At 55.1% G+C, this 11,201-nt stretch overlaps 1 protein-coding gene across 1 annotated transcript; it reads left to right on the top strand.

Moving 5' to 3' along the window:
• The first annotated feature begins 1,732 nt into the window (after positions 1 to 1,732).
• Positions 1,733 to 9,989, top strand: LOC138101899 (zinc finger protein 239-like). The gene is made up of 2 exons (XM_068999653.1): positions 1,733 to 1,843; positions 9,148 to 9,989. The coding sequence occupies exon 2, from the start codon at positions 9,174 to 9,176 to the stop codon at positions 9,663 to 9,665; it is 492 nt and encodes a 163-aa protein (XP_068855754.1). The 5' UTR covers positions 1,733 to 1,843; positions 9,148 to 9,173; the 3' UTR covers positions 9,666 to 9,989.
• The last annotated feature ends 1,212 nt before the right edge of the window (positions 9,990 to 11,201 follow it).

Here is an 11,201-nt window from a genome sequence, read left to right as displayed (position 1 = left end):
GAGGAGCTGATGCTGCTTTTGTGCCCTGTGGACAGATGGTAGCGTGAGGGACGGGAAGTTCTATCTCAGTTATCGCCTTATTTATCCTCAGCTACACATCCAGCTGCACTAAGCAGAAATGGGATTCAGAGCTGTTCAAACTAGGAAGGGGCTAAAGTCGACATTGCCACTTATTGCTGGGCATTCCATATTCCACCGTGGCTAAAGCCAGCAAGCAATCTTCTGCCTGCAAAACCAGACCTGCAGCTCTTCAAAAGCTCTTCAGCAGAGAAGGAGAAAAGTGCCAGGGATCCCTGTGCTGCTGCTGCTGCTGCTGCAAAGACACTGGCAGGAACTTTCCTTCAGCCTCCCAGGCTGGCGCTCGACTGCCACACGCCAAGCTCACAACTCTCTGCACAATTCCGACCACCAAAGGTTCCTTTCCCACTCACCGAAGGAGGAGCTGCTCGGGATCCACGCGTGAGGTGCCCTGCAACGGGACAGGCAACACGAACCAGATGCTGTTAGGAAAAACCTGCCCGTGGTGGGAACTCCCACGGAGCAAGGACACCCCGAGAGAGCATTTTGCTTCCACAACATCCCTCCAGGAGCCACAGTCCCTTCACACAGCAAGCAAGAGAACAACACAGAATCCTGGGCTGTGTCAGCCCTTGGCTGCAGCAGCCAACGCAGGGAGTTCCAGGCTCTGCTGGCACAGACTCTGCGCTTGAGGGAACAGAACCCCCCCGGCTCCATTGCAAATGCTGTGCACGCCCCGCTGGCTGCAGACACCCCCTTTTTCAGCTGCAGCTGCTGGCAGGAGCTCTCCCAAACCAGCGGTGTCTTAATGGCAATTTGGTTACAAAGGCAGCTCAGTTGCAGTGGGAGAACAGAAAGCACACAGCAAGCCCGAAGGCACCGACGCTGCAGCCAGGGAAAACCTCGACTTACGTGCCAAGTGGGCTAAAAAATACCCCGAATAAGCCACAGAGTACAGAGTGCAAACTGCAGCAACCGCTTGCTGGATCATTTTGGCCGTGCTGCACACGTGGCAGACTGTACCCCTGCAAGCACAGAAGGACACCCGGCAGGGGCTGGGCTGGCTGCTGAGAATGCCTCGGGCAGGAGGATCCTCCGGCAACCAGCGGGCGCCCAGAGCCGCTCTGGACACTGAGGGCTCCGTGCCCACAGCAACGGGAACACGGCGAGGACGCGGCAGCGTTCCCGTGACATCACAGTAGCAGCTCCCGCAAGAACCGCCTGGAAGGTTCTCCTCTGTCACAAAGGAGCACAAAGGATGCTCCCGGGGCACAGCCTGTTGCTCAAAGCATCCAAGAGGAACCCAGAAAATGCAGCAGACCAGGACAGCCCATAGCCAAGCCTGAACAACGAAATCAAAGCCATGCACTGATGCTCCGAATTAGGGGCGGGAGTCGGGAGGCTGCAGGGCTTCCCAAGGAGCCGGAGGCAGCCAACACGCAGGGCTGGGCAAGTCGGGCCGGGAGCAGCGGAGAGCTTTGTTTCCCTTCTCAGCTGAATGGCGGCTCGGGCCGGGCCCGTTCCAGGGCTGTTCCTCAGCTGCGGCTTTCCCCTCACGCAGCCCGGGGGGCGCTGGGAGCGCGGGGCGAGGCTGGGCCGTGTGCAGAGCCCGCCCCTCGCTGCGATTGGGCGGTGCTGCCGTCAGTCGTGGTTCTGGCGCGCTGATTGGTCGGAGCGGGGAGCAGCCCGGGCCCGGAGCCGCCGGCAGGGCGGCCGTGGCGCAGCAGAGGCGCCATTGGCGGAGCGTCTGTGCGGGCCCGGGAGCGGCGGCGGCGGCCGGAGCCCGGTGAGGCGGCGGCGGAGCTCGGAGGCGGCCCCAGCGCAGGTGGGAGCCGCGCTCGGTTCTGGCGGGGCTCGGCGCTGGCTGCGGGCGGAGGGGGCGGCAGGGGGCTGGGGCGGGTTCGTTGTGCCGTGTGGGCGCCGTGTTCGCCCTGGCGTGAGGGCGCTGCGGGAGCGGCTGCCCGCGCTCTCCTTGCCGCTGCTGCCTCGGCAGGAGCCGGTGCCGGAGCAGCGCTGGCTCGTCCCGGCTGCTGTGGGTAGGACAGAGGTGGCTGCCCCGTCGGCGGGAGTGTGCGGGAAAGTTCCCGTGGCCAGAGGTTTGTGTCCCCAGAGGAGCCGGAGGAGTCCTGTAAAAGGAACTTTATTCCTGGAGCAAGGGAGAGGCCACGGGGCATTTCCCGTGGGGTCTGTCCAAGTGTTGGAGGACGCAGCCTCCTTTTTATGCCGATTTCCCGGCCGCATCTCCGTGTCCCTTTCCCCCGTGGCTGAGGTCCTTGGAAGGTACAGACTTCCCGATGCGCCTGCTGCATGTGTCCCTTAATGTGCACCCCGACTTTGTAGAACATCCGATATTCATGGCTCTGTTAAGGCTTTGTTCTTCTTCGGGAAGTTCAGGAATTTCACAAGAGCTTGGCTGAGCAGCAGTTCGTGTCAGTTAGTAACATTTTCTGAAATTTATGGTTTCTGTCTTAGTTCCTTATCTCCAAGTCCCTGTCCCTATCTCCAATGGGATTCACAGCATCTGTTTGTAAAGACACGTTCATTTTTTTCCTTTGAATCCCCCCCTTCTTATTTTTCAGTGCTTCTCTTTACAAACTTTAAAAATGCCTTAATCTGTTTTTCCTGGGCCTTCTTTGGTTTTGGGATTATTCTCAGTGACCTCATTCTGTGTCCTTTTGCAGCCCTTTCTGGGTCAGGAGGCCTGGCTGCCACCTGCATGCCCTTGATCCCCTGCTGAATGAGCTGCACTGAGCAAGGTGTGGTGCATGGTAAAAAGATGAGAGTTGCTGTAGCACCTGAGAGGAGAAACAGCATTGGTTTAACCCATGGTCTGCCAGGGAACCACGAAAACGTGTCCCATTCCCATCCTTTCCACGTTTGGAGCAGTACATGAACTGCTTTCTTCTTTCCTTTGTTCTCTGTTTCACCACTTTTCCGTGGCCATCTCTTTGACAAGGGCAGTTTGAGTAATTTAATTTTCCACAACCTCCTGGTCCTTCTGCTGAAAGAGAATCTGATGCCATCCCAGGGTGAAATGTGGCGTTGCTCATGGGAGTGGATTGGTGGGTGAGAAGGTCAGGAGCTGGAGCTGTGTGCTTGGTTATGATTTGGAGGACAGCTTGTAATCTAATGATGCCTTGAAATGATCAATGGGTTCTCTGGAGCCTGGTATGAATTTGTTTGGGTTCCCAGGGGCTGCTCCATGGTGTTGTAGGATTTGTTCTGGTGGCCGTTCATCTTTTCCCCATTTTTGGGCGCTCCCAGAAATGCCAGGGATGCATCAATTGACCTCTTTTCTCTGATGAAAGCATCACATCCTTGGATTCCCAAGTGATTTCGCTGACCTTGTGTCAGCAAAAGCAGCCCAGTGGTCAAACGCACCCTGTATAACACAGACAGTGCCAGCAGATGTTGGAGTGGGGAGAGGGATGATTCCCCCCCGCTTTTGTGAGTGAAGTTCTCCCAACATTCTCCGTTTGCTGTTTTCCTTTGCAGCTTCAGGGATTTCTGTTGCAGACTCCGAGATGCTCAGTGTGGGCTCTGCCTTTAGCGATGCAAATTCCGTCTGTGCAGGGAGGCAGAGCTTGGGGTGAGGGGCAGAGGGAATCAGCCCAATTCCTCTGGCAGGCAAGGAGAGCCTGGGACATTGTGCGCACTTCCCCCAGCAGAGATAATTTGCATTTCTAAAGCTCCTCTGCTGGCTGCTTGGAAGGAAACTTCTCCTCCGGGGCAGCCATCAGGTGACTCACCTATGGGCCCTCCTCCCCCCCCCCCGCTCCCCGCCCCCAAGCTGCTCCTTTCCCTTTTTTTTTTTTTCATGTTTTTTTTTATCTGCTTATGAGTTAAAGGATCTCCTTTAAAGATCTTCCAGTTTTGCACAGTGTAACCTACAGGTGAACATCGAAAAACCCATTCCAAAATTCTGCCATCACTAACAGCCACGCACACACATACATAAAAAAAACCCTAAACTAATAAAGATTTTCGCTATTTCTTTTCCTGAGACTATAAATTGACTCTCACACCCCTGGCCCAGACCCAACTGACAATGTCAAAGTAGGATTATTAAGAAAAAACCTTCTAATGATGTAATCTTGTCACCTAAACTGCGGGGGGGGGGAACAAAAACTCTCCAACAACCTTTTTAGTGTATGAGGATCAAGGCTGAAGAAAACGAATACAAAAGCTAAGTTTTTAGCAATGTAATATTGAACATTTATTAGTAGAACAAAGGCAAATCACAGCCTGGGGCGCTTGGCAATGTTGCCAGAGGCGCCCTCCATTCATTTTACTGTGGGCTTAAGTACTCTCCTGAACTGTTACATATTCATTAACCCAGAAAGGAATTTACACTTCCCTCCCCTTTCCCCCTGTCCCGTTTCTGCCCCTTCCCCCAGCAGGACACCGCCTCAGTCCTCTGGATCGCTTCAGAACTGCAGACAGGCCCCCTCTCTCCGGTGCCTCCGCAGTCTCCAGCCTCATTTGCAGCTGCCAGTTCCCTTGGGCGGTGTGAGCTCTGATGAGGTAACAATCTTCCTGGGATGCATGCGGTTTATCTTCTTTGTTTCTCTAAGACGTCTTGGTTCCTGGCTCTGTAGTTTCTCCGCTCAAAAGACATTTATTACCATGTGTTTATTAAGACATTTCTTAACATATTACAACTATTTCAAAGTTACAATTTACCTTAATCTTGTTTCTACTTAACTACATTATACTGTAACACTATTTCTACACAATCCATTATCACTTCTAAATGTTTGAATCATATATGTGAACGACAACATTTATCATTCACTCATTTACCACACCAGGGTAAGGAATTGAAAACATGGATTCCAGGGGAGATAATTGAATATCTGCCCTGGGTCTGGCTCTTCTTCTTGCCAAAGCCAATGGCAGCAGCTGTACCCGTGGCATCTTGGTTTCTCTCAGCAGTTTCAGAAGGTGTTTCTTTATTTCCCCATTCATTCTTTCTACCCGACCCGAACTCTGGGGGTGCCAGGGTGTTTGGAGGTCCCACTGTGTTCCTAAAGCAGCCAGAACACCCTGAAGGGTCATTCCTGTAAAATGAGTTCCCCTGTCTGAGTGCATTGCTTCCACAATCCCGTATCTTGGAATTGTTTGTTCCAAACATGCCTTAAGAACTGATGCAGGGATTGCTGAAGCAGTTGGAAATGCTTCTGCCCCGCTGCGAGCTGCCATGCTGTTAGCAGAAGATATTGAAGCCTTCCTGCTCAGGGCATTTCAGTGCCAGGCTCTTCCAAGCACCCCCAGCTCGGCCCTTTGAGCTGAGCATGCAGGCGCTGAGCTGCGCTTTGTCTCCTTCCCTTTCCTTAAGAGCAGCGTGTCTTGTCACTCTTTTCCCTTCTGCTGCCCTTGAAGCCCCATCCCTAAACACCTTTTCTCCCTCAGGCCAGGGAATATCTGGTCAATCTCTCCTAGGCCGGCTCTGGAGCTCTGTCACTTGACTGCAGCCATGGGTTTCTTGCCAGCCCCGTGTCCAGGGCCGTTCAAACAGGAGGCTGGGTTCAACCCTTGCCCTGTCCTCAACTCTGAATCCTCCTGTTCCATCCAACAAGTTTCATTCTGTAAGAACCCAGCGCTGCTCATCCATTTAGAGGCTCCTTTGGTTAACAAAGCTTTACCTTGATGCCAGGCTTGAACAATGAGAGATTCTGCTGCTGTCAGTTTTCAGGCCTCAGTTCCCATTAAAGCCGGGGCTGCACAATTCTGCAGACAATGAGGCCACTCTCTGGCCACTGGGTGAAACATTTGAGCCCAGGAATTCCTTTGGCATGGCCCTGTTTAACATCCACATGCAATTCAAATGGTTTTTCCCTGTGTGGGAGGACCAGGGCAGGAGGCTCAGTTAATCTGCTTTTGAAGCCTTGAAAATTGTGCTTTCCTTCTGGTGTCCATGATGGGGTTTCTTGCCTGGCAGGAGAGGAGAGTTGTAGGGAGAGATGCCTGGCTCCAGAAGCGCTGCCTTTAGCAGGGACTCAGTAAGAGGCTGTAACCCCTTCCTTGCCTCCCTTGGAACAGGGTATTGCTTTTAGACACCACTTGTCCTGGATGCTTCAGAGGAATTTGGAGAGGCTCCATATCTGATTTTCCCTATTTCCGTGGGGCTGCCCACACTTCTGGGTTCCCTTCAGCAGAGGCCTTCGCACACATTTGACACCAAGGTACAGCCGCATTAGCCTCTGTATCTCCTTTTACAATGTTAATTTGTATTCCTGCTTTTGCCACCAAATCCCTTCCCAGTAAGTTGCAATCACAATTAGGAACAAACAGAAATTGATGCATTTCAAACCTGTGGATGCTAAAAGGCAGGAGCAGAGAAATTTTCCAGCTCTGTAGCATTTGTGAAGTTTTCCTTTTTCATGATTTAGCTGAGAAACAGAGAAATCCAGCTTCTCTGTGAAATCTTTCATTGTCATGCAAACTGGATGGACAACACTTTGCAAGAATGTAAACTATTTTTACACCTGCTAGTTGTTGTGAGAACTCTAAAATTGTTTTCAGTCTTGTGAGAATAATATTTGGAAATGGGTGTCTTACTGCTCAGCTCATCACCTTGAGAGGTGGTGAATGAATAAACCAATCATGTAATTTCTTTATTGTAAACTACACTATAAAAGATGAGCTATTAATTAAATGAGGTCTCAGCTCTGTTTTAGTCATGTCTTGTATCCTGGATCTATGTCGTGATTCACCGTTCTGTAGGGAATAACAGCGACATAAACCCATCCCCCACATCTACTGATAGTGGTTGAATAAAACACACCTGCCAATCTTTCCCACTTATTCCCTGAATAATCAAGGAACTTCTTGACCATTTCCCTCCTTAGGTGTCAGATTCAGAGTGGATCGAGAGGCCCCTGTGTCCATCAGGAGCGGCCTCGTCTCGATCCAGACGCGCCCTGAATGTTCTCAAGGGCTCTGGTGCGGTGGGTCCCTGGTCTGCTGGGAGTTCTGCCAGCCCTGACAATCCATGTCCATGTGGGATGGACTTGCTGGTGCTGAGGGTGCTGCTGTCTGTGCTTGCAGTGTCCTTCTGGCCTGCAGATGGACCCCTGATTCCTTGCCAGGGGCTGTTTGGGTGGGCTCTGCCGTGCCGAGGAGGGCAATGCCTGTGCCAGGTGCTTGTGGCCGCCGCCGTCCCCTGGGTGCTGGGGCCCCCTTGGGCCCTGCGGTTCATCCCTGGGGGGCTGTAGAAACTCTGCCATGGCCTTTGCCTTCACCTTGGCCTTTTGCTCATCCCTTCTTGCATTGCCCTGCTGAGCCTTTCTGGCCAAGTGCTGCAGGGGCTTCTTGTGCCTCTCCTGCAGCCCCCTCAGTGCCCGTGGGTGCTCATCCTCTGACAGCTGCTGAGCTTTCTGCAAAATCATTCGTTTCTCCAGTGACCCAAACAAGATCGATAAAAGAAAATCCTGATCCTTCCACATCCTGCAGCCTCCTGGGGGCCGGGGGCCACTGCCGGCCCTGCCCGGGGGGTGTTGTGGTCAGGCAGTGCCCGGCGCTGAGCCCCGGCTGCCCCACAGCCCCGGCCCGGCCCCACAGCTCCCCACAGGCCCCCAGCCCGTGCTGCCCTGTCCTGCTGCTCCCCACCACAGAGAAACACCCTGAAATCCTGAACTTCTTTGTTTCCCTGTCTTGGAGACCAGGGATACAAAAGATCTGGATCAGCTGGCAAATGTTGAGGATAAGATGGTGCTGAAAAGCACCCCAGTCCTCACTTTTTTCTCTTCCTCCTCTTTTCCATCTTCCTTTTCCTTTCTTACCCCATAGATTCCTCCTGCTGCTGTTTGCCTTAACCATATTCCTGCACACTCCCTTCAACCAATCCCTTCCCAGCACACCAACACCCTCCGTCCCCTGTTGCCGAGACCCCTTCTCGACTTCCCTTTTTACCCCTGCTGGGTGTCCATGTCCTTAATTAGCTCTGGGAGAATGTGCAAACTACCTCAGCATTGTCCCCTTTTGTACAGGAAACGATGTCCCTGGTTCTGTTCAGGCTTTGTTGTTGTTCTGGAAGTTGAGGAATTGAGCAGGAGCTTGGCTGAGCAGCAGTGTGTGTCAGTCAGTGCCATTTTGTGGAGCTGCTGGTTTGTGCTGTCACTTGCTTGTGTGCAAGTGCGTGTGGCTGTGTCCGAGCAGATTCAGAGCATGTGTTTGTAAGGAGGCGTTGGTGTTGTTGGTTCGCTGGGGGTGCCCGGTTTTCGGGACATCCCCCCTGGAGCAGGGTGTCCCCCCTTGGTGCAGGCGCGGCCCTCAGGCAGCGCTCAGCCAATCAGAAGGCGCGGCGCTGGTGACTCAGCAGTTGCCAGGCAGAGCCGCAGCGCCCGGCGCTCCCCAGCTGGAGCCCACGTGTGGCCCGGCCTTGGCGCCCCCCGCCAGGGGAATTTGGGGAGGTGGGAGGGGGGGAGCGCCAAGGCCGGGCCGGGCCGTGCTGTGCTGGCAGAAGTGGCTGCGGCGGGGGCCGAGTGCGGGCAGGAGCGGCCGAGAGCCCAGCGCTGCCCCAGCCCGAGCTGCCGCAGCTGCATCGCTGCTCGTGCTGTGGGATGGATCCGAGAGCTCTGGGGGGCAGAGCGAGCCAGGGCTGGGTGCTGGGCATGGGGGGAGCAGGAGAAAGGCTGGAGGAGCAGGGCTGGAGACCAGAATGGTGAAACGATGGAGGTGGGAGCAGCAGGTGGGATTCTGCAGGAGAAGGAGGAGTGTGAGGAAGAGGAGTGTGAGGAAGAGGAGTGTGAGGAAGAGGAGTGTTAGGAAGAGGAGTGTGAGGAAGAGTAGGGATACAGGAGGAGGAGCAGGAGGAGGAAGAGGAGGTACTGAAAGGTTCCAGCACTCGCTGTATCTGCAGCCTCCCCCCCCCATCCAGCAGGTGATCAGGGAGGGGAATCCACGATTTTCCTGGGGGTGAATCTTGGTGTTTCTGAGGTTTCTTGGGCTCCATGTTGGTGCTTTGGGTTCTTTTTGTGGGGGCTGAATGTTTATATTTTGGAGGGCGTTTTGTCTGAATCTTTGTGTTTTGGATGTTTTTATAAACACAAGATGCCTGGTGATAGACTTGGGCAGGAGGAATCCCCAGCCCAAGGCTCTCACCCCTTGTTTTTCCCCCCAATCCAGGATTTGTCATTCCAAGGCGTGGCCGGATGGAGGAAGTGGAAAAGCCCCGGAGATGCTGCACAAGGATGGGCTGCAAACGCAGCCCAGAGAGATCCAAGGAGGAAAGATCCCCCCTGTGCCAGGAAGACGGCCGGAGATCCAGGGGGAGTTCTGAGGTGGGGGAGAAGCCTCAGGGTGGGGAGAAGCCCCACAAGTGCCTGGAATGTGGGATGGGCTTCAGCCGGAGCTCCAGCCTGATCGAACACCAGAGGATCCACACTGGGGAGAGGCCCTACAAGTGTGGGGAATGTGGGAAGGGCTTCATCAACAGCTCCCAGCTGATCCAGCACCAGGTGATCCACACTGGGGAGCAGCCCTATGAGTGCTTGGATTGTTGGAAGAGCTTCTGGCGCCGCTCTGACCTGAGGGTACACCAGCGCATCCACACTGGGGAGAGGCCCTACGAGTGTTCTGAGTGTGGGAAGAGGTTTCAGAGGAGCTCCAGTCTCCTCCCTACATCAGCGCATTCACACGGATGAGAGGCCCTTCCGCTGCCCCGACTGCGGGATGGGCTTCAAACGCAACTCCCACCTCATCACCCACTGGCGCATCCACACCGGTGAGAGGCCCTATGAGTGTCCCCAGTGTGGGGAGAGCTTCTCCAGGAGCTCTCACTTGACCCAACACCAACGGAGGCACCGCTAAGGGAAGCCCTGCGAGTGCCCCAAGTGCGGGAAGAGCTTCGTGCGCTGCTCCAGCTCCATCCCCCGTGGGAGGATCGGCGTTGGATGATCCCCAGTGACCCCCGTGGGGCAGAGCCCTGGTGACCCCCGTTCCGGGTGATCCGCGCTGGGTGGGGGGAAGGTGTTGGAGAGATTTCTTTGCCTTCTCCTTGTGCTGCTGGGATTTGGTTGGTAATAAATTCCCTCCCTGTGCCCAGGCTGGGTGTGTTGTGCCCGTGCCAGTGCTTGGGGCGGGATCTCTCCTGGTCCTTCTCTCAGCTCCTGGGCCTTTCCTTGTATTTCTCTCCCTGTGCAGTAGCAGAGGGCAGGGACAGAGCGGTTTTGGTGTCTCCCGGCATCCAGGCAGGGCCAGCCCAGCCCTGGGGGTTTTGAGGGGCTTGTGTGGGTCCCCCATTTTCAGGATATCCCCGCTGGAGGAGGGTGTCCCCCCTTGCTGCAGCCCCAGCCCTCAGGCAGCGCTCAGCCGAGCAGAGAATGCCCTCAGCTGGGGCCTCGTTTTTGGGCACAGCTGAGCCCCTGGACATCTCCATCCCCCTTTTGGAGTGCAGCTGAGCTCCTGCATACCTGGATCACCACTTTTGGGGCTCCATTGGGCTTGCACAGCCTGGTTTTGGTACCAGGGATGGTTGAGAGGTGGCTTCTGAGAGAAGGATCTGGAAGCTTTCTCCATGTCTGGCAGAGCCAATCCCTGGCAGCTCCAAAGATGGAGGTGCCGGATGCAGAGATGCCCCCACAGCCCCTGGGAAGGAGGCAGGAGGGGGAGGGTGTTTTAAGGGTCTTTTTTTCCTTCTCATTCTCCTGATGTTATTTTTTCAGTGTCGTCAATTTCATTAATATCTCTAATTAGAGCCTGTTGTGCCCATGCCGGGTTTTACTGAGGGATCTCTCCCGGTCCTTATCCACCCGGGAACCCTCGGTTCCATTTTCTCTCCCCTGTGTGGCTGCGGGGGGCAGGGACAGAGTGGCTTTGGTGGGTGCCTGGCACCGGGCCAGCGTCACCCCAGGCCATGGGCACCCCTGAGATCCCGCGTCCCTGGGGACACATTTCTGGGCACAGCTGAGCTCCCACCTGCCCCGCATCTCGAGGTTCCCCCTCCAAAAAACCCCACCGCGAGGCTGCAGCGTCCCTAAAGCCCCTCAGCCAATCAAAATCGTGGCCAGCGCTGGCCATGGGGCGAGTGGTGGCAGCTGGGGCCGTACTGGTGGCACTGGTGGTGCTGGGAGCCCCCCGGCTGCGGGCACGGAGCTCTTGGGTTATAAGGGGGGCAGGACGCAATGGGAAAGGGGGGGAGAAGGGGAAAAAGGGGTGATGGGACCCCTAAAATGAGTGAG

Source organism: Aphelocoma coerulescens, unplaced genomic scaffold, assembly GCF_041296385.1.
Source record: "Aphelocoma coerulescens isolate FSJ_1873_10779 unplaced genomic scaffold, UR_Acoe_1.0 HiC_scaffold_56, whole genome shotgun sequence".
Lineage (NCBI taxonomy): Eukaryota > Metazoa > Chordata > Aves > Passeriformes > Corvidae > Aphelocoma > Aphelocoma coerulescens.
This window is presented reverse-complemented; position numbering and strand designations above follow the sequence as displayed.

Bases quoted from the DNA above. Each gene is read 5' to 3' on its own strand.
- LOC138101899 (XM_068999653.1), top strand. From the start codon at position 9,174: ATGGAGGAAGTGGAAAAGCCCCGGAGATGCTGCACAAGGATGGGCTGC.